General features: G+C 40.2%; 3 protein-coding genes across 3 annotated transcripts in view; 2 read left to right on the forward strand and 1 right to left on the reverse strand.

Moving 5' to 3' along the window:
* Positions 1-21,238, forward strand: part of LOC137290399 (U6 snRNA-associated Sm-like protein LSm4) — a 439,957-nt gene that overhangs the window by 82,656 nt on the left and 336,063 nt on the right. The window lies entirely within an intron of this gene.
* Positions 4,522-9,652, forward strand: LOC137292009 (prostaglandin E2 receptor EP4 subtype-like). The gene is made up of 2 exons (XM_067823562.1): positions 4,522-5,340; positions 9,122-9,652. Exons 1-2 carry the CDS (start codon positions 4,522-4,524, stop codon positions 9,650-9,652), a joined length of 1,350 nt encoding a protein of 449 aa, XP_067679663.1.
* Positions 12,282-12,830, reverse strand: LOC137292010 (uncharacterized). The gene has a single exon (XM_067823563.1). It carries the CDS (start codon positions 12,828-12,830, stop codon positions 12,282-12,284), a length of 549 nt encoding a protein of 182 aa, XP_067679664.1.

Genomic DNA, 21,238 nt, shown 5'->3' on the forward strand with positions numbered 1-21,238 from the left:
AATACAAGACGGGTAACATTCACAAATATCTGTAGATCCAATTTGAAGACACGGGTTGATGAGTGTCAGATCTGGTGCTGATGACGATGAATGCTGGGAAACACAGCCAATGCTTCCATATGTAGTTAATCTTCCCCGGAAATCAGTTCCGAACACAGAAGACTCTGGAACATGTTGTAGTGGTATCAGGTTGAACTAAATCAACTAAGTAAGCTGAGAAATTGTAATTATAGAACTTCAGGCAGTTTTACATTACGTCATACCAGACACTGAGCTTTGAGGTTGCACGTTCGGAGGATCTGGTCAATTCCTTTAGAATATTTTGTTAACAAGGAGCAGTATCTGTGCCTGAGGATCAATTCTTGGTTGAAGCTAATTAATTTCTATGGATATTTGTCGGGGTGGTTGAGCCGTGGATCGTCTTACTGTTTCCTTAGGGTCAACCACAATCTGAATATGGTTACTGTTACAGAGGGACTGGTCAACAATGGCCAGAATAATACCTGCCCAATTGAAAGATACAGCCCGTTTGACAAATGTTGGACGATCAAGGATCGGTAACTAGGGTTTGTATGATTAATATTGGATTCTTCACATATAAAATGAATTAATATGAGAAACAGCCAACGCAAACGCCAGCGATCATCCAGGCTCGATTATCCAGAGAATTACTAGTATCGACTATCCACTGAAACATGGGGTTGTATAGGTAAAATATCGAGGGAGATTTAAACAAAATGTATTAATAAAAATCAGTAATGACACAAGAAGTTCACAGAACAATCAAGTCCTGCTATATCGTTATATATATTATATATATACACACACACACACTCACATACATACATACATACATACATACATACATACATACATACATACATACAAAAACAATCGACGTGATGCCCATTACGCCTGTTTCAAGCGATTCAAACATCATTTCCATATTTTCAGATAAACCTGCATCGCACTTCTAATACATCATCGTTCCACTTGTTACCGAAGAAATGGAGTTTGAAAGAATATCACGTAAAATGATAAAAATGACGTGTTGCGAGGTAAAAAACAGTAAATGAGTTAAGCTTTTAGCAATATTCTATCAATATCACGGCCTAGGACACTAGAAATGGGATTCAAACATAATACACTCGTGGGGATTCGAACCCGAGTCTCCGGCGTGACGAACGAACGCTCTTACCTCTAGGCTTCCCCGCCGTCCTCTTGGAAGAGGTAGCCATGGCGTCATAAAGACATTTCAGAAACTATTCGTGGATGTGGTTTGTTTAAACTGGGTTAAAGTTTCATTGAAGGAAGACCTGACATTTAGAAGGGCAAAAATGTCCTACTGCTTGAACACACGTGAGGGGGGTAGACCACACATTACACTGTCATTGTCAGTGTGGGTCATGCTTAGTTGGTGTCATCTCTGCGGCGTTGAAAAGTATTGTTATAGTGCAAATATTTCACGCATAATAACCATAATATTCAAAATGTATATATTAAGAATTCACAAAAAATTGCAATATAGGTATTTTTCTGAATTCTTATACATTTTGAATATTATAGTTATTTTGCGTGAAAAAACGTTGATGTTCTGCTAAGCTTGACAGTTATGAAGATAAATATTATATGTTCAAGCCAATTGTAATATTGTATGATTGTTCTCATATCTTCATATATTGATTTGAATTGAAATGTTTATTGAACATTCTGCATCTGTATAAACATTGGAACGCTAGCAACTCTGATGTCATCATTATCCTGAATTCATCTGTTTTATTTTAAGGCGAAAAATACCATGCTCAGTATAATAGATTTGTAACGAGAGTCTTTCCTCGACCGAATTTATGTACAGATTTGAAGGATTTGTTGCATTATACATCGTCGCAATTAGATATTCCAGAATTCATTGTATTGAAACAAATATCGATCTGCAATCTTAGTTACTGTTTATAGTATTCGAAAACTTTGGTTAACATACTGTTAAAATATTGTTAATGTATTTTTTAACTTGGGTGCATTCATACTAGCTCTAAGAGTAACCTTTGCTGATAGAAAAAGACATTATTCATAACTAGGTGGGCACTCTTGAGGATTTAGGTTTGGACACGCTTAAAGAACCTTCAAAACAGTCTTTAACATAAGAGTATCTCTCGATTATGTCTATACTTCATTGTGAGAACGTGTTACTTCGGAGTGGGTGTCCCTCCAGAAATAGTCAGAAGATACCATCATTGTGAAAGCTACTCATGAAAGACTTCAATTACCTGGATAATTTTGGGACAAACAAATGAATGATATATTTGTATGTCCAATACACGATGGCATACTTGTCATGCATACTTGTCATGCATACTTGTCAATGAGGTTCTTGATAGACATTTTTAAGTTGGTGAATATATAACGTATATAAGGACAAGACTGTATCACCTGAGGAAGGGACAAAAAGTGGCCCAGAAACGTTGTGTTATACAATAAATAAGAAGATGTCATCTGTATACTTGTCTTACATACGTGTAAATTTTTGTATACTGATTTTTACACCTGACAGCTGTGTCGTGTATACACATGTAACCATGGATACCTGTCACGCTATCATAATGTAAGTTTCACACCGCGTTTACAACAGCTTTCGGTATGGCAGCTGTATACTCTGCTCAGGTCGGAAACTTCCACAGTCTCAACCTGCAGACTTCAGTGAATGGAAATAACCGATCTGTGAAGATCCGGGTTGGAATTTTCTTCAACAATCAATGCTTGTGAAGGTGACTACCGGGACTGGGTGGTCAGACCAGTACTCCCTGACTTGGTTGATGCATGTCATGTTGCTCACTTTAGTCGCTAATAACCTTGAAACACGCGGGTACTTGGAACAAATGCTAAAACGTGACCATGACCACTTACACATAGCAATCTGAAGGCGACAATTGTTCTTTGTGGTTAAGCGTGAGAATCTGGTTAAGCTAAGATCGCCATGCACAAGCGGATACTGGTCAAGAGGATAACACAGTTTCAGATACAGGGCATATAAATGACACTTGAGGCGAAGTCAGGGATTCCAGGACCTAGATTTTCGAAGCTCTCTTAGCATTAAGACACTTGTAAGTAATTAATGTGAATGTATGGGCACTTACAACTATCTTAGCTCTAGCAGAGCTTCCAAAATATAAGCCCAGATTTGTACATTTGTCGCTATTTTTTTGTCTGTCCTTACGTGATTCTTCAAACGAATCATAGATACTCCTACGCGAAGCAATATCCCACGTTCATGACTCATCCCTTGAGGATCATAAACAGTTATATTCGGTCATGACAGCATGAAAGCAAACAATGCAGAAATCATGCCTCTACGTATACACTGAAACTGACAAGCAGGTCAGCATGTAAAGGACATACAAAAAAATAAAATAAATAGCATTCATTTGGTTTTACTCAAATTATTAACAAAGTATATGCTGACTGTAAAATCACCATTATGATACAAAACATTAATGCAAACAATTCCAACATTACATTTGGGTTGTGTTTATCTTTGCATTAATTGTGAATACTTCAATTTGCTACACGTCAAAAAAGTCCAAATTTGCTGATTTGTAAGTAACACTGGGCCACGCTTACAAATCAATCGGACAAGCTGTACGGGCAGTACTCACGCTCGCCCGCTTTATAAACAGTCGATGGTGTTTTTCATTCAGTCTCGGAACCGCTAAATGTTACGCTCCGACTTTTTACGTCCATGCTCTCGTGTTTGCACAGGGAAATCCCGCTCATTTGGAATTTGTTCCCTAATCGCATGGGTCGCTTTAAACAGCCCGGTTATTAACTCGCCAGATCCAGAGAGTATTGGAGACTTAGTTTGAGAAATTGCTCTACTTATGACTGATCATAAGAAGTCCCTTGGCACCAGTGGAAACAGTTGTTGAGGAAATGGTGCCCTGATTCAAGATCGGACCAAACATCTCACACTTCTACAACATTAATATTATACACACAGAATTATGAACAAACAACGTCGCAGTTCGCCTTCTGGGTGTGTTTCAACATAACCCTCCTGTAGTTTCTGCTGGAAATAAGAAGCAGTACAAGTCAAAAGGAAACGCCTTGATGAGGTAGAGTGAGTGTGGAGTACACGCCGCGTTCACAGCTTTCAATACTTGATACTTGATGAGCTATTCTGTTGGGAATCTGGAGTCAAAGTCAGGTGGCACGTGAGATCAAAAGACAGGTGGCAGAAGTTCACGTAGACACCACGTGTTATTTCGAGAGTTTCTGAAAGTACAATATTCTTGGACGTGCAAAAGAAGTCCTCTCTAAAGCCAAACAATACGGAGTACATTGATGCTCGATATGTAAGTGAAACTCCAAAATATGTACGGTATTCTTTGAAGTGACGTGTCGATGGTCCTGATTCATGAAGGGGATCCTGATTAGTGTTTCAAGTGGCCCGAGTTTCAAAAAGCTGAAACCAAGCCTTTCATTCAAGATCATTGTCTGGAATCAACCCTTGTGATTTAATTCAATATGGAGAATATCTCAAATTCAGTTGCGCTTTACCTAAGCGACTACCCTTCTGACTTTAATGAAAGCAGTAATTGTTCCAGTCCATCAACAAGGCAGATCCAGCCTTTATTAGTCGTCGCAGTACCTGCAGTCATGTTTGCAAGTGGGGTCTTCGGGAACGTCCTGGCGTTGATAGTTTTATATCGTTCAAGACACAATCACAAACGGACAGTGTTTTACAGGCTAGTTGGAGGGTTGGCTTGCACAGATCTGTTTGGGACGGCGGCCGTGTCTCCTGTCACCATCATGGTGTACAATAATGGCCGGAAGTGGCTTGGAGGACAGCCATTGTGTAACTACTTCTCATTCATGATGATATTTGCTGGGATGGCGACTGTTTTAATTGTCGGCGTGATGGCTGTCGAGAGGTATGTGGCCATTATACATCCCTACCAGTACGAAGCCAAATTTTCGTCTGGAAAGGTGATATTTATTTTAGCAGGTGTGTGGCTATTTGCATTCGTGGTGTCTTGTTTGCCTCTGATGGGCCTTGGCACGAACGTTCTTCAGTTTCCAGGAACCTGGTGTTTCTTTGACTGGACCGGAGACAAGGTAACGGACAAGCTGTTCACGTACTTCTATGCCAGTGTGGGTCTAGTGGTGATCCTCATGACTGCACTATGTAACGCAGCTGTGATGTGTGTTCTGGCTCAGATGAGGAGAAAGTTGAATATGAGCCACAAATACAGCCAATCTGGACAGCTGGATAACGAAGCTCAGATGATGGTTCTCCTTGCTGGTATCATACTCGTATTTGCCACCTGTTATGCACCGTTAATGGTAGGTACACCTTCCCTCTATACACGTGCATGAGTTAATGAGTGAGTGAGTGAAGCACACATCTTTGAACAGTAGTTCTGTCATATCTACGTCCGACAAGTGACGAATATCGTGAACACGATCACGTTTGTTTACAAAAAGCCATTCCTCGTTATTCCTGATTATACATTAAAGACACGGGGTACGACTAATTCAACCAAGGCACAACAATGCGCTGTGGGGAAAATTACTTAATCAATTCCAATTTGGTTCTGTTATGTATCTATAGTTTCAACAGAGGGGTAAACGTCTAAGACTTGCATGACATTGGACTTTCCTCCCACATTAAGCAGGCCAGTCTCGCCCACTCATTTAGAAACAAACCGTTTATAGTAATCAATGTTACACTGCAGGATAGTAAATGTCTAATGCTTAATTATACATCATATGATGGTAACCATTATTCATATCACTGCTTCAGGTCAAATTAGCAAATGATTTATTATTTAAAGCCATTTAGACCAGAACTGTTTCTTGGTAGAACTAGCCTTCCGGCATGTAGCAAATATTCCAGAAATAAAAAAAAACAAACAGACGAAAAATCAATACCTAATGGACAACATAAATACCGATCCTGTCTTTTTTCGGAGCTCAGTCGCCCCGATAACGATTAATAATACTTAGAGACGATATCATATAAGCAATTGATCATGGCAGTGTGTGCAGTTTTCCTTGGCCTTGTTTAATCGGAGAGTCGCCGGTGTAACGGGATCTCACCAACATTGTTTTATAATTGTTATTGCATTTCATCAATAAGAACGTGCTGTCACTAGCATCAATGAGGCTTCAAATGTTTTTACATTATAAATAATATTTTAAAACTACTAAACCTTAGGAACGTATTATAGACAACACAGTTATTTTTCATATTGAAATTTAAGTTCAAACTGGTATGATGTTAAAGGTCAGAATCCATTCTGAGTACGGACAAAATATTTCCATCGATGCAAAACACATGCATCCTTGGTCATCTGATCCTGTGTTTGTGAAGAGTAGTACCTTTGTAAATAATTGTAAGTTTACCCACGTTTTGTTTGCTGTGACGCAAATTGGTCGTTTTTAAGCAAAAAGTCAAATTACCAACCGTCCTTGAATAGCAGGTTTTTCTAATTGTTCAGACTTGTTACCCCTGACATTAGCGCATTCATTGGTTAACTCAGTCGTAACTTGACCAATGAAAATGATTGTTTGCATGTCGTTAATCACGTGTTTGTCTGAAGTGACATTGTAAACATTCTTCAGCGTTTTGTTCACAGTAACGTCTTTGACGTATTTTTAATCACCCTTACGTCTCTGTGTTTTGAATACAGGAATGACGTGTTGAATTTATTACGCTGCCTGGGGCAGACACATATCTATGTGACTTTGTTGAATAATCTGAGCCTGCTTCTGTAATTTGTTCACAAAGCTTGATGTAATTTTCATGGACCAATCCATGTTTACCTGCTGTAGCTTTCATTTCCTTGTAACAATTTTAAGAAAGTCTTTTCACTTTTTTTGTCATAATAGTTTTTTTCCCTAAACTTAAGTGTGCTTAAGTTGTCCACGAATGTTGACTGGTTTATGTAATGTACAAGCTCCGGAGAATGGCAAAAAGCCGGCATTGAAATTTACTTATGTTTTCCTTATGTTTCATTTGCCCGCGTCAATATCTTGCACGTGGTTTATGTAGCATTCAAAGTATCCACCTCCTGTTGTTGCACTTCCGTTTTGGAAGTCGGGAAACATTTAGGCGGGCAAATAACTGTAATTGAAAATGTAACAATATAAGTGTATGCCATGAGTGTATACAAAAGAATATGCTTTGTATACGTGGTTGAAGTTACTTGTTTTGACAATAGAATTAAGAAATATGGAGCATTGTCATACATCAGCTGAAAATAGTTACTCCTGTTTGATGTTACAATAAGGAAGTTGTATACTCCGGTGTGTGAGGTAACAATAAGAGAAAAACGTAATTACATCATGATGCATTGACCTGCATCACGACCACGTGTATGGTCGCGTCTCCAGCCTAGGGTGTATACGTTACATTACTCCGGATGAACAGTTGAGCATACCTTCTGCACGAAGATTTGGAAGAGTACTATACGGCTCGTCTTAGAGTGTTGTTCGAGTTGCAACCTTCTTGGCCTCGTTTAAGCTTTCCAAATGTTACAGTGGCGGTTTGCGACTTACTGGAGCAATATTCCAGCGCCATGTCCAAGACTTAAAACTAATTGAGCCTGGACCACATCAACCCGTTACCGACAAGGCAAGCAACGACCCTGGTCGGGGGGTCGATGACAGTCACGCTATTATCCACGTCAGCGAGCCTGTTCACCCGATCCTAGTTACGACCAGCATGGGATGCTGTGAATCAATTCTAACTCAGACACACGATATTAACTTCGAGCCGACCAGCCCGTGTTTTATCACCAAATGACGGACATCAGTCAGGTCAACAATAAATACCATATTTTATCATATTTTGCTCGAACCATCGACTTTTCGCTCTCTGCGCAGAGGCTATATCTAATACACTATGGCTAAGCTCTTCATCTTTTGAGAAACTGCGAGTTGAAATTACAATCAAGTCGCCATAAGTCCTGAACAGTCGAATTAAACAAGCAGTCTTTGAAAGGACTTTGCAGTTTTCTGATTATTAATAACCATTACACTTCAGTTGTATTTTGTCGTACATTTTGCAGATGTGACACCATCACCAGATGAACGGAAGAATCAGTTGGTTACTAACGACTCCACTAGTCATTATGCTCGCTGTAGTATTCACGATTATGACCATCAGTCCCCTCCCCCGACCCTCCACTACCACACCGGAAGGAAGTTCGGGTATAACCAAGTAACCATAAACTGGTAGTATATACAGAGTGTAACCTCTGTCTCTCTGCTATGACGGGGCGCTGCGACACATAAATGTGAAAACAACCCAATCTGTGTTATTTGTACTGTATGGATCACTTATCGAAGGTGAACTTAATGCGTTTTATCCCAAATTAAATATGGCAATGAATGATTGAATCAACCAAATCACCTAGCTTGCAATGTTATCGTCTCTACTGGTGAACAATGGTCAGACAATAACACATCACGAGTTCGTACTGGTTATATTCTCATATACTAGTACCCACCAAAATACACTTTCATGGGCATACGTTTTATATCAAATATCGACGTAAGCTGATCCTAAAAGATACCGTATCACCATATGATGGTTTCTTTTACTGAACCTTATTTGGATGTTAAATAAATCTACAAATAGAATCATTAGCTCGATAATCTTGTCTTGAGTGGTACACTGGTGCTCTATATCACATAATATAAATTTTATTATTATTTATTATTATTATGGGTTTATCTCATGCATGCCCATATATTTAAATTTATTTATTTAATTTAACTTAGTGACCTCAAACAAAACACCCTGACGTATTAGAACAAAAACTCACCAAATGACCTTTTAACCAGTTATAGAGCTTGAACATTATTTAACCCAAAGAGCGTAAAGGTTAAAATATTGGCATTTCGCATTGTTTTGTTAGGCTACATCAAGGGTTTCATGTCCGTGAGGTAAAATGTTTGTTTAGATGTTTAAATGTTACTGAGGTAGTTTCTGTCCCCAGTTTTCACGAGAGTGTTCGTGCCTGCTGATGCATTAGTTTAGAAGTAGGCCAACCACAGTTGTGACATTTAACATGAAGTGTCTACCTGGTACATGAGTGTTTTCTTCTTTACTTTTCAGGTGCGGGTGATTATTAACCAAACAGGGAAGTTTCCAGTTAACCATGCCATGGATTTGTGGGTCATTCGTCTGGCTTGTTTGAATCAAATCCTTGACCCCTGGGTTTACATACTATTTAGGAAAGAGTTTTTTACCAGGATTTGGCGTCTGGTCTACTGTGTTTTGTGCTTCAAGAAGAAGCAGCCGACATCGGCGGCCATCTTGGAAAAAAAGGATTCAAAAGCCAGAACAGAGCCTCTTACGTCAAAGCCAGATGATGACGAAGTGTTTGAAGAAGAGTGTATTTCAGACAATGCCAAATCCCAAAAGTTGCAGATTTTCAAGGGTTTGGGATGCTGTAGTCCTGGGAGCAAGAAAACCGAGCGGAAAGGAAGCGGTCGGTCATTGCTGATTCCCATGAAGGAATACAGCTGTTATGGAGGACAGTCGACCAGTGATTGGTCGGACATGAGAGAGGGCGAAGGGAAATTAGCTGATAGACCTTGCATAAGCCGCAGTAAGATGGTTTCTGAAGACGACATGAAAACATAGACGTTTCTAGCGCGTTGCACACGTATGTAGTATAAGAATACTTAGCCAAATCGATCCATGGAAAACGACAACAATTACAGAGTGCAGGAAAACGTGGCAACAGGGAACGTAGTGTAATTATATGAAGCTATTTTCTTTGTGTCATCACAAACTGCTCAGTCCTTTCTGCCAAACAAGATCAGGAACGTGTGTCCTCAATAATCAAAAGATTTTGACATATTCCCTTGATGTTACTATAAAATCCATATATATGTAGGTATTCCTTTGAACACTGTTCGGTTTTAGGTTTTTCTTGTACATTTGGGGCGATGTGGTAGCCTTGTGGTTAAAGCGTTCGCTCCTCTCTCTGAACACCCGGGTTCAAATTCCCAGATAGGCATAATGTGTGAAGCCCATGTCTGGTGTCCTCACCGTGATATTGCTCGAATATTGTTAAAAACAGTGTAAACAGGCATGCTTTACATCTTAAACTGCCCTTAGTTTTTTTCCGTGACCGATTCGGGTAGATAGCTTCATATTACCAATTAGGGCAACAAGTAGTATGTTCATAGGAGACTTTCCTGCAACAATCAGTTTAAAATCATGTTAGGTTTATCCTTCTCTTCCCTGAGGCATTCCATGCTATCAACATGTGGCGAACAACCTTCTGGAAATTATTCTGGAATTGCCCACCAACATATTTTGCTTTATCTGTTGACATCGATCGCTTTCTGCAGTACAGGTACGTTGAGTTTAGTTGATTCTTACGATTGGAGAAAAGCACCAAGGTATGGTAGAGAGAAACCACGAAACAAGGAAACGAACCCACAATTACATGTTCCTTACATATCCACATGCTACTCTATATCTCCCCCCCCACCCCACCCCCCCCCCACCCCCCCACCCACCCCTGACACACACACACAATGCTCCCCTACCCGACTGGTCCTCCCTCCGTTCACCTGCAGCAGCCCCCATTTACAGTTCCATATACGAGACATCCCGAGTTTTATGTACATTGGAAGCTAAACCACCACCCATTGGGACTGAAGAAATGATCTGGCTTGCACCATGTGCCGGATTGTGGAGCTCATGATAAATGTGAAAAACACAGATGGGACTGAGATTTTATGCCGGTGTTGACAACTTGCCGGAGGGGACAGATGCCAGTTTGACAGCTTCCTTTCTAGATTGGTCTGTGTCTCATAATCTTTGTGATGAATCATACGGCATAGTACATACTGACACTATGACTCCTAAGCTTTAGGTAATGTCGCAAACCAATATTCAACACTACAGCAGAATGGTCCATTGCCTGTCTCGACCGTGACGAGAATGATATTAACGTGACTTTGATGTCGAAGTCTGGTATTGATGGCATTGTCTCAGACCAATTACGGATTAGGTTATTTTCAAAACCAATTACAAGGTCAATTTGCTCAGACAAATTCGTTAGCAAGCCGAACCGGATATCGATGGTGGGCTTCTTTCATCCTGCAATGATTATATGCACAAGTGGTTTGGTTTTTTCGTTAATAAAGTTGTTCAAATACATTGCCTTTTTGTTACTTTAACCTATGGTTGTCCGCAGGAAGGGGAAATGAATTTACACGTAAGAAGATCATGGTTTTGTGGGATTCAGCATAGCAATGTAAACGAATAATGCTGCATGGCATGTCAGGCTCAGACTCGACTATTTACAGGCCGCCGCCATATAGCCGGAATATTGCGGAGTGCGGCGTAAAACTAAACTCACTCACTCACTCGCCCTGAATCTCAGGGTTGTTTATTGTGATAGTGCTCGGTTTCTTACACTGTTTCCTTGAGAAATGTTATTCCTTATTTCGTCAGAGACATATTTCCTCCTACTGGTAAAGTGTACATGTGTGGACATGAAAGTTGCAAGCTTAATACACAGCATGTGGTAGCTATCCCTGCTCAAAATAAATTACGTTTAACTTTAATGGCCTCTCTCGTGTGGCAGACATTCACATTGCCAGGAAACAACCAAACTCTTTGTTCTTACAATGGTCGTTAGTTAATGGATCGTTGTTTGGTTTCAACCGCACTGCCATTTAGAAGGTATTTAAATATTTAGTATTTACCGCTTCTTTACGAAGGCTGCTATGGATTTTGAAATCTGAGTGACTGAGTGAGTGACTTTAATTTTAGGCCACACTCAGCATTGTTCCTGCTATATGGTGGCGGACTGTAAGCAATCGAGTCTGGGCCAGACAATCCAGTGATCAACATCATGAGCATTGAGCTGCGCAATTAAGATTTGACGATATGTGTCAACCAAGTCAGCGGGTCTGGCCACCCGATCCTGTTAGTCGCATCTTAGGACAAGAAGGGGTACTGAACGCCAATATTGGAACCCAAGCCTTCTAATGATAATAATGTGCATTTCTATAGCGCGTCTATTCACATAACAGTATGCTCTGTGCCCTGCTCAGACAAAGTGGTTGTTAGAGAATGACCTTTGAAAGAGATAAGTCTTGAGATTGCTTTTGAAGGAAAGGACAGTTTCAGACATTTTGATGGATGCAGGCAGCTCATTCCATAAGGTAGAGGCAGCATAGGATAATGTTCTTTTACCAAATGTGGCCGTTTTATACTTAGGAACAGTACAGAGATACTTGTGCTAAGATCAAAGGGCTGTAGATGGAGAATATGTCTGCAGCAGTTCTTGCAGATAAGATGGAACCAGATCATGGAAGCACTTGTAGGCTGTGAGAAGAATTTTTAAGTCTGTGTGAGAAACTACAGGGAGCCAATGGAGGTCTTTCAGCAATGGTGTTATATGGTCGAAGATGATTCTTGCAGCAGAGTTCTGAATGTCTTGAAATCTTTTTATCTGATTTTTGTTAATATTAACAAAGACTATATTGCAGTAGTCTATCCAGGACAGAATCACCGCAACGTCAAGTTTGACAGTTGAGTTTTTGCTGAGATATGACCAATATTTTCCAATGTTACGTAGATGGTAGTTAGCTGTCTGACAGCTATGCGATGATTCATCATCAGCTGCTGGTCCAAGATTTCGCACTGTTTCTGAGGGTTGAACAGCTGCACCTTCTGTGCTCAGATGTCCTATGTCACCAAATTCGTTTTTAGGGCCAAATAGAATGACTTCTGATTTTTCCTGGTTTAGTTTGAGCATGTGAGAATGAGACATAGAGCTGATTATCGTCACCATACTGATGTTGATTCACATTGTGGCTGTTAACAATAGTACTTTGTGACCTCGTGTAGAGTGAAAAGTGAGTGGGTCCTAGAACTGAGCCTTGTGGACCACCACAATCTGGAATTACAGATACAACTTGCGACCAGTCGGTAATGTATGACGTCAGCCAAGCATGTGCCGTGTCAGTCATACCTAGGTCATGCCGAAGTATGTTCAGCAATATTCCGTGGTCCACTATGTCGAATGCCGCAGAGAGGTCAAGTAGGACCAATAGGGTCATCTTATGGTTGTCCATCGCAGTGGGAATGTCGTCTATGACTCTGAGTAAGGCTATCTCCGTACTGTGTCCTGTCCTATAGGCAGACTGAAACTTCGCGAACATGTTGTTTCTGATAAGATGATCTTGTATACGGACAGCAGCACCTTTCTCCGAAACTTTGGATACAAAGTGGCCTAGTTTTACATAACATCAAAAGCACTGATAAAATATATTTCAACAATGTTTAAATTATATCACCATATTTATATGTACAATTTTAGAACGTTGCTGCCACGTACAAGTTGAATTTAGTTCCATTTTCAAACTTGTTACACAGAGCCCAACACATCTTATAGGGAAAATATTTTCTTTCATTTGTTACAAACAACAATCCTAATGATTTATAACAGAACGATTTTGTTGTAATTGAAGCAATTTCAAACGACAAAGTGTATTACATTATAGAAATGTTTACAACAACAGATATTGGTCTGAATAGACACACTAGTGGCCACAAGTACGTTTGTCAATATGGCTGCCAATCTGCCAAGACGGGGCGCTGGCATTGCACGAAACAACCGTTCATTTGGTGTGACGTAAGTTTGTACAGCCGCTATGGCGCCATATTGAACTTTAGATTTGCACCTATTCAGCAGACTTGGGTAACATTATTGATGGGAACAAGAAGATCCAGCTTCGTGTTCAGGTGCATTCTGAATAAATCTATAGTGCGCAAATAAATGCACTCTGAGAGAATTTAAGACCATTATCAAATAAAGTTCTAAAGTTTATGGTTGGGGAAAACTATAATTATATATATGTATGTGTGTGTGTGTGTGTGTGTGTGTGTGTGTGTGAGAGAGAGAGAGAGAGAGAGAGAGAGAGAGAGAGAGAGAGACTTGAAACCTTCTACCAATTAATGTAATAGCCATATCATATTTTAAGATCCGCTGTTGTGGAGGTCATATTGAACACTGGATTTGATTCCCTACATGAGTACAATGTCAACCTCCTCCTGAAATATTCCTAAAGGGGGCATAACACTAAACTCATTCACCCCTGAACGCTAATAAGCAATGAGTGATCAACAGGCAACCGGTTTTGCCAGATACATGTACATACATTTCACATTCCTGAAAATGACCTTAACATAATGTTTTTTCCAAGTTTGAATGATTTGTTCATAAAGACGAAAGACGAAGCGACAGGAGAAAATAGTGTCTCCCATATTTATTCTCTCCGCTGTTATAGGTCTCGCACAGCTTGATGGGGATTCTGTGTCTGTAACAGACGTACAACCCGCTGACAGCTTGCTGTGTTGGATAAACCAGGTTAGAGTCACGGCTCTGTATACAGAGCCAAGTACGGGAGGTAACATCTGTTCACCAGGTGAAGTATGTGTACAGGTATGTATGTATGTATACACAGACCCCCTTCACTTGTCAACACGTCCTGTTTCTACACAGGAGTCGGTACGCGGTGAGTGACTGCATGTGTGTTACCGGCGCCGTGGGAGAGAGAGAGAGAGAGAGAGAGTAAGAGTATGAGTATTCCGGCTATATGGCGGTGGTCTGTAAATAGTCGGGTCTGGACCAGACAATCCAGTGATCAACAACATAAGCATCGATCTGCGGAATTGGGAACCTATGGTATGTGTCAACAAGTCAGCGAGCTTGACCACCCGATCCCGTTAGTCGCCTCTTACGACAAGCATAGTCGCCTTTTATGGCAAGAATGGTTTGGTGAAAGCCTATTCGACCCTACACGGGTTAGCGCAATGGGAAGAGTGCTGAGCGCGGTCTTAAACCCCATTGTCTCACCCACTCAGTTGCTGTCCATGATGGGATGAGGTTCCTTCTACTCCTTGTTTATCAAAGGGTTATTATCCATCCAAGCATGCATTATAATTTACTAAAAATTCATTATTTTAGTATTTTTTTGACAACCGACGCCCAGACTAATATGTGAGCATTTGTGACAACCGACGCCCAGAGTAATCTACGGAAAATTGCAAAAACATATTTATGACTCACTGGTTCAATGTACAAAGTGTTCAATGTACAGTAAGCGGAATGTAATTTGTTCTGGATGCACTACTCTGCACGAGTTATCATGGCACGGCAAGCAAACCCCCTCTGACATTAACCACCCAATAAAATGACATGTTGTTTCTAATCACACGCGCTATCAGGTGTACAATACGTTATAATGATGATCAGGCCTAGAGACAAGAAAACATTAAATATAAAAATAATGCCACATTAAGAACACGGCGTCAGTGACCAGGAAATCGTGACTGGTACTGCTGTCATGCCACGGCGCCAGACACTTAGTCCCAGGTGAGAAAACATTCTGACATTGGTAAGGTAGTGAGGCAGGAACTGATTCTGTATATTTATAGTATGTTGTATATCAAGTAGAATTCATGTAAATAAACAATTTAGATTTTATTGAACAGTTTTAGTCATATTATTTTAGCATGCCTTTGACCATCACGCACAACCACCAATTCATTGCGGATGCTCACGAAATGCTTACTGCATCTTCAATGTGAGTGAGTGAGTATGGTTTTACGCCGTTTTAGCAATATTCCAGCGACATCACAGCGAGGGACACCAGAAATGGGTTTCACACGTTATACCCATGTAGGGAATCGAAGCCGTGTCGGCGTGACGGGCGATCGCATTCATTCAGCTGGCCCAGTGGTCCAAGACATTACGGTTTTCTATGCAGAGTTGCATCCCTTTGGCGCTCCAGAAGCTTGTGACCGTGGATTCGAATCGCTTTTCGCGGTTTGTCCGTACTCGTGGACAGCCCAGTGGTTAAAGCGTTTGCTCGGCATGTCGAAGACCCTGATTCGATATCCTACCTGAGTATTATGTGATATTTCCGGAACATTGCTGAAAGCGGTGTAAACCTGAACTCACGCACAAGCACCACTTGGACTTGAGTTTAAAGCAGTGTTATACATAACTCATCTGATTTGGTCCCAGGAATCGTATGCTGGTGATAAGAGACATATTGAGGGTGATATAAGTCGGCGTATACCGTTTCCGGTTTGTCTGGTCCGGTTCCGATCATATACAGGCTGCTATCAGAAATGTACAACATTTGTCGAAAGCCGTTAAAAACCAAAGACACATAATGTTAATAAACACTTCTTGTTCCAAGTCGCCCTGCCTTAAAATTAACTCAAAATTAACCTAAACATTGTAACACTACTTTTCAACTCGGGATTCCAGCTTGTTTGCACACGCCATACCCTTCCATTGTGTCACAATCGCAGCAGTTTTGTCGTGGTCACCGTGACCTCCAGCCCCTCTGTTTATACTTCAGGCAGCATGGGGCGTAGCCATGAAAGGCCAGATGGTACATAAGAAATTTTAGTTTATACTCTTATTTACAATTTTGATTTGTGATTCAACTTTAAAAGTTGAAAACAAAGAATATCATTTCAGTGGACTTAGAGATATTCTTAAATCCTAAGCACTTGAAATAGAATCACGCAGGTACCGTAAATGTAAATTTAAGTGTCTTACACAGCATTCAAATGCATCCGGGGGATAAGGAATATGACTTACCTGACTATTGATTCATATCCTTAAAGTCACGACGTTACCAACACTCGGGGAGAGGTGAGGTAGCCTCGTGGTTAAAGCGTTTGCTTGTCACGCCGATGACCCGGGTTCGATTCCCTTCATGGGTATATGTTATGAAGCCCATTTCTGGCACCCCCCACCGTGGTATCGCTGGAACATTGCTAAAATCGGCGTCAAACTAAACTCACTCAGTCACTCACCAGTGCTCAATGATGATAGTTTATTGCAGGCAAAATATATTTCTTAAATATTTCTTGTAACTTACATCTTTTGTCACCATATGTAGTAATATTCCTGGAAGTCGAACTGTCTGATATTTGTCACATAAGCTGTAGCATACATGCAGCTATCGTTAGTATTACAAATCGGGATACTTCTTAACAATTTCTACCCGTGAAGGTCCCGGGGTAGAATAGGTCTTCAGCAACCCATGCTTGCCATAAAAGGCGACTAACGGGATCGGGTGGTCAGGATTACTGACTTGGTTGGCACATGTCATCGGTTCCCAATTGCGCCGATCGATGCTCATGTTGTTGAACACTGGATTGTCTAGTCCAGACTCGATTATTTACAGACCGACGCCATACGGCTGGAATATTGCTGAGTGCAGCGTAAAAGTAAACTCACTCACTCACTTAACAATTTCAAGTGACAGCGGTAATGAGTCGCGTCCACACACTAGCAGCTATTGACAGGTGAAAGTTTACCATCAAACAGAAGTAAGCAAATGATACTGGTACCCCTTGGACGAACTGGCGAATAACTAAGGAGTGAAAGCAGGGTAGTCGTAGGTATCGGGTATTGTTCGGCCCGTCTTGTCGACACAAGGCTTCATATGGGCCTCACAGTAATCTGCCTACAATACACCACAGGGGAAATAGTTTTAGTACGTCTGTCATTCTTATCTGGACAAGTCGTGATGACAGGTTGAACAGGAGATAGCAGGGTAGTCATAAAAATCGATGTATGGTACTTTAAAAAAATGACATTACAAACTGTAACGACACTCATGGGTTAACTACAATTATAAAAAAAACACGGGCTTACACATGATTGTTGCTAAAGAGGTTGTGCAAGTTCTCAATATGTTATGAATATGTAGCTTTGTAACCTGTCGGGATTATACGACAAAATGGCTCGAAATGCCCCTGACACAAATATTGCATTACATTACATTATATCACATTACATTACTACTTGCAATAAGACGTAGGTAATGGAGAACACAAGCAAACTGCTCTGGCATGAGAAATTCACAGTTTCTGTTACCTTGTTCAGGGAAGTCATCTTTTTCCTCACAAAGTCGGTGCTATAAACGTTATTCCAAATTGAATGCTTAAAAATACACATGGCCGAACCACTTTTTTATCTCTCAAAACTGAAAACAGTCAGCAAACCATCTTTCATGAAGACTAAAGTTATCGACGATCCTGTTCACGAAATACCAGAAAAACAAAACTAACACACAATCCTTTAAGGCGGTCGTAAAATCAGTAACAGACGCTGTTTCTCCGTTTTGCATCCTGTATAACCAACTGAAACGCAATAAAATCTTTGTATCAGCCAACAAGACAGCTCACATTGCGATCACACGGCGCTGTCAGCAAACAACTGGTCCACCTGTAAACCAGCGACACCACGATTGTGTGGGAAGTCCTTCTTGAGAAGAGGCATTTAAAGTGATTCGCACAACCCTCTTAGCCTGTAAGACACTTAGGACCACGAGCTCACTTCCTGCAATCCGCGCATGGTATACACAGAACCATTCATTGAGCCTTCTTGTGTAAGGTACTTTCGTGCTGTGTAATTAAATAGCAGGTAGGTTTTAGGAGTATCATTTATAATGCAAAAAAAGAATTACACATTTCACAAGAAAACTGAACAAAAATTGTTTCTGACCAAGTATTACTTACACGTACTGTGTACGTACAAATTTCATACAAATTTAATTTACAAAACCTGAATGAAATTTGCATTAAAAATAAGTCATAGTTATATACTGATGTCAGTAAAGGTTGTCACCCCCTTGAATTATATCAATAGGTCCGTGGTGACAAGCAGTACTGGAATGAGTGTAGATACTTTAGAATTCTTGACACAAATGGAAAGCTTTAGAATTTGGTATAACTGTTTCAGGTAAGTCTAATGAAGAATTGTACGCCTTTGTATATCGGGAACCGGTGTCTTACGATCACCCAAGTATTGTTTACATGAAAGCATGTAACGAGGTTTTGACAGGTAACCATATTTTACAGGCACCGATAATTTTGTGTGCTAGCTGCCCCTACATTTCTTTTCGTGGGGCAGTATATTCAGATGTAGCACTGTGGGTAGCAACAACATGTATTTCCTAATCGTTCCTTATTTTTTTATTCCATTTTAGTACGCAATCTTAATTTTTAAATCCAAATCCTCGTCAAGTATTGTCAATGTGACGTATTAGGCTTTGAAGATTATCTTTTGAAGCGATGCACGACCTTTTGTTAACTTGCAACCAGGAGTCGCGACATAACAGCTGTTGACATTACAAACAATAAAAGTCATCACATGTTGTATTTGTCTTCCTTCTCTCTGAGCGTAGAGACTATTAGTACTAATCTGTCCCAGAACAGATAAAGTGGTTTCTTTGGATCTTAGTAAACAATCTGTCACATCTGTATTTGCACATTTACAACAGTAAACAATATAAATATAAGAAAGACCTTCTAACAAGTTATAGACAGACATAGACCATAAAATTATCAATTGATTTGTAATTCGTCCCAAACACCGCTACTTTTAATAGTCTTATTTTTTCAGCCTTTCCAATTCCGGGTGATTTTTTATTTCGACCTCAAAATATACACTTCAGCTAAAACAGGAAAGACGATGGCGTAAATTATATATAGTTACCGTCTTACACACACGTCTACGAATAAATCGCAACACATTTTGCAGGTGTGATAATATGAAAAAATGACAGTTGGAACACGTCAAAGGGCTGGAAACTAACTGAACGCCTGAGACTGCAATCACAGAAATTCATACATCTTTGCATTATCATTCGGAATGGGTACCGATTTATTGGCGCTATGCTCTCGCGTATGATAAAAACGCTGAAAATAGCAGTACACAGCGCGTTGGAAAGATGGGACAGCCACAAAAATCTATATAAAATGAAAAATTGTTAGCATTGATAGAAGTGACTCTGCAGACAGTGTCAGTAAAATGCACCCCTCTGACAGAGGAAAATCGCGGGGTATCTCTCCATGCTGTTCCTCCATCATCTGATGTTCAGCGCTCGGTTCTTCTGCCCTGCTATTCCTTGAACAACGCCTGGGTCAGTCTATTCAGGTTTTGACCTGGATGGTGTCCAGCCCTTGCTATGTACTTTTTTCAGAATAGGAGTTTGAATCGAGTGATGCTTAACGACACCCCCACGTGTATATATGAATGGATGTTATCGCGAACTTCGTATTTAATAGGGAAAAGGACGGGATCTCGAAACCATCTTTCATTTCCGCAATGTCCGTATTTGTTCTGTGCAATCGATCTACCATGATACTGTGACGTTAATATTATCAGTTCCTTGTGATTATTACCGATGATAAATTTATATACACACCCAGTGTCGAATATCACTATCTGACAGTGACCCATAAACTCATGCTCACCATACGTAGGAAGCAAACACACAAGCAACGTATTTCATGTCGTCATTGACATATATGTCAACAGTAACAGTAACATTTTCTTACCTTGCCACAAGTTACTTTTCAGTCTAGCAATATATTCGTGCATGTCTTCATGATATAATCGTAATGTTTTGATAGTTGAAAAGTCTACTTGGGATGTAATCCGTTCTTTATTTTATGCTGCTGTGTGAAAAAAATATATATGGCGATCGACATGTTTATATTTCGTGCAGGGGTCGCAGGGTCATGATACAAATATTGTGGTAGAGACATGTGTTGCTTACAGAGTGCTGGATACGATGGCTAGCGATTATAATAAATGTATTTAAACATGGATAACATCTTTTTATATGATATACAATTATTTAAGAAGCTGACATTCCATCTAAAGTAATTCAAAGAATAATTTTGGGGGATTATTTCAATCTATTTTCTGCTCGAATTCAAATAATCAGTACTAACGATAAGTGTAGTTGGATATTAGTCTCAGAAGGACCTGATTGTGGAGATCAAGATCAAGTCAAGTCGGATCAAGTCGGGTCAGATGCCCGAAATACTAATTTTGATCCCAACCACAAGCCCCGCAATGCGATTTATGGACTTTGCATTCATGGTACTCGTACCTGTATCGAGGGCATTATACAGGCTCAAGGTAATAGGGTGAGGTGTAAATGTCCTAGCTGTTGTTGGGTTCAAAGTTTTGCCGAAATCGTGTGAAACACAACTTGATATTGTTTATTCAGATATGAAGGTGTCGACACACTGATTTCGCTATTTGAAACGAAACACGTTTCAGTTTGGCGTTCGAGGTTTAACATTCAAGAATTGACTGTCGATTCCGGCTGGTCTCAACGTCCCTAAACCACATTATTTCCACTTCCTCGGAAC

This window comes from Haliotis asinina, chromosome 7 (assembly GCF_037392515.1).
Source record: "Haliotis asinina isolate JCU_RB_2024 chromosome 7, JCU_Hal_asi_v2, whole genome shotgun sequence".
Lineage (NCBI taxonomy): Eukaryota > Metazoa > Mollusca > Gastropoda > Lepetellida > Haliotidae > Haliotis > Haliotis asinina.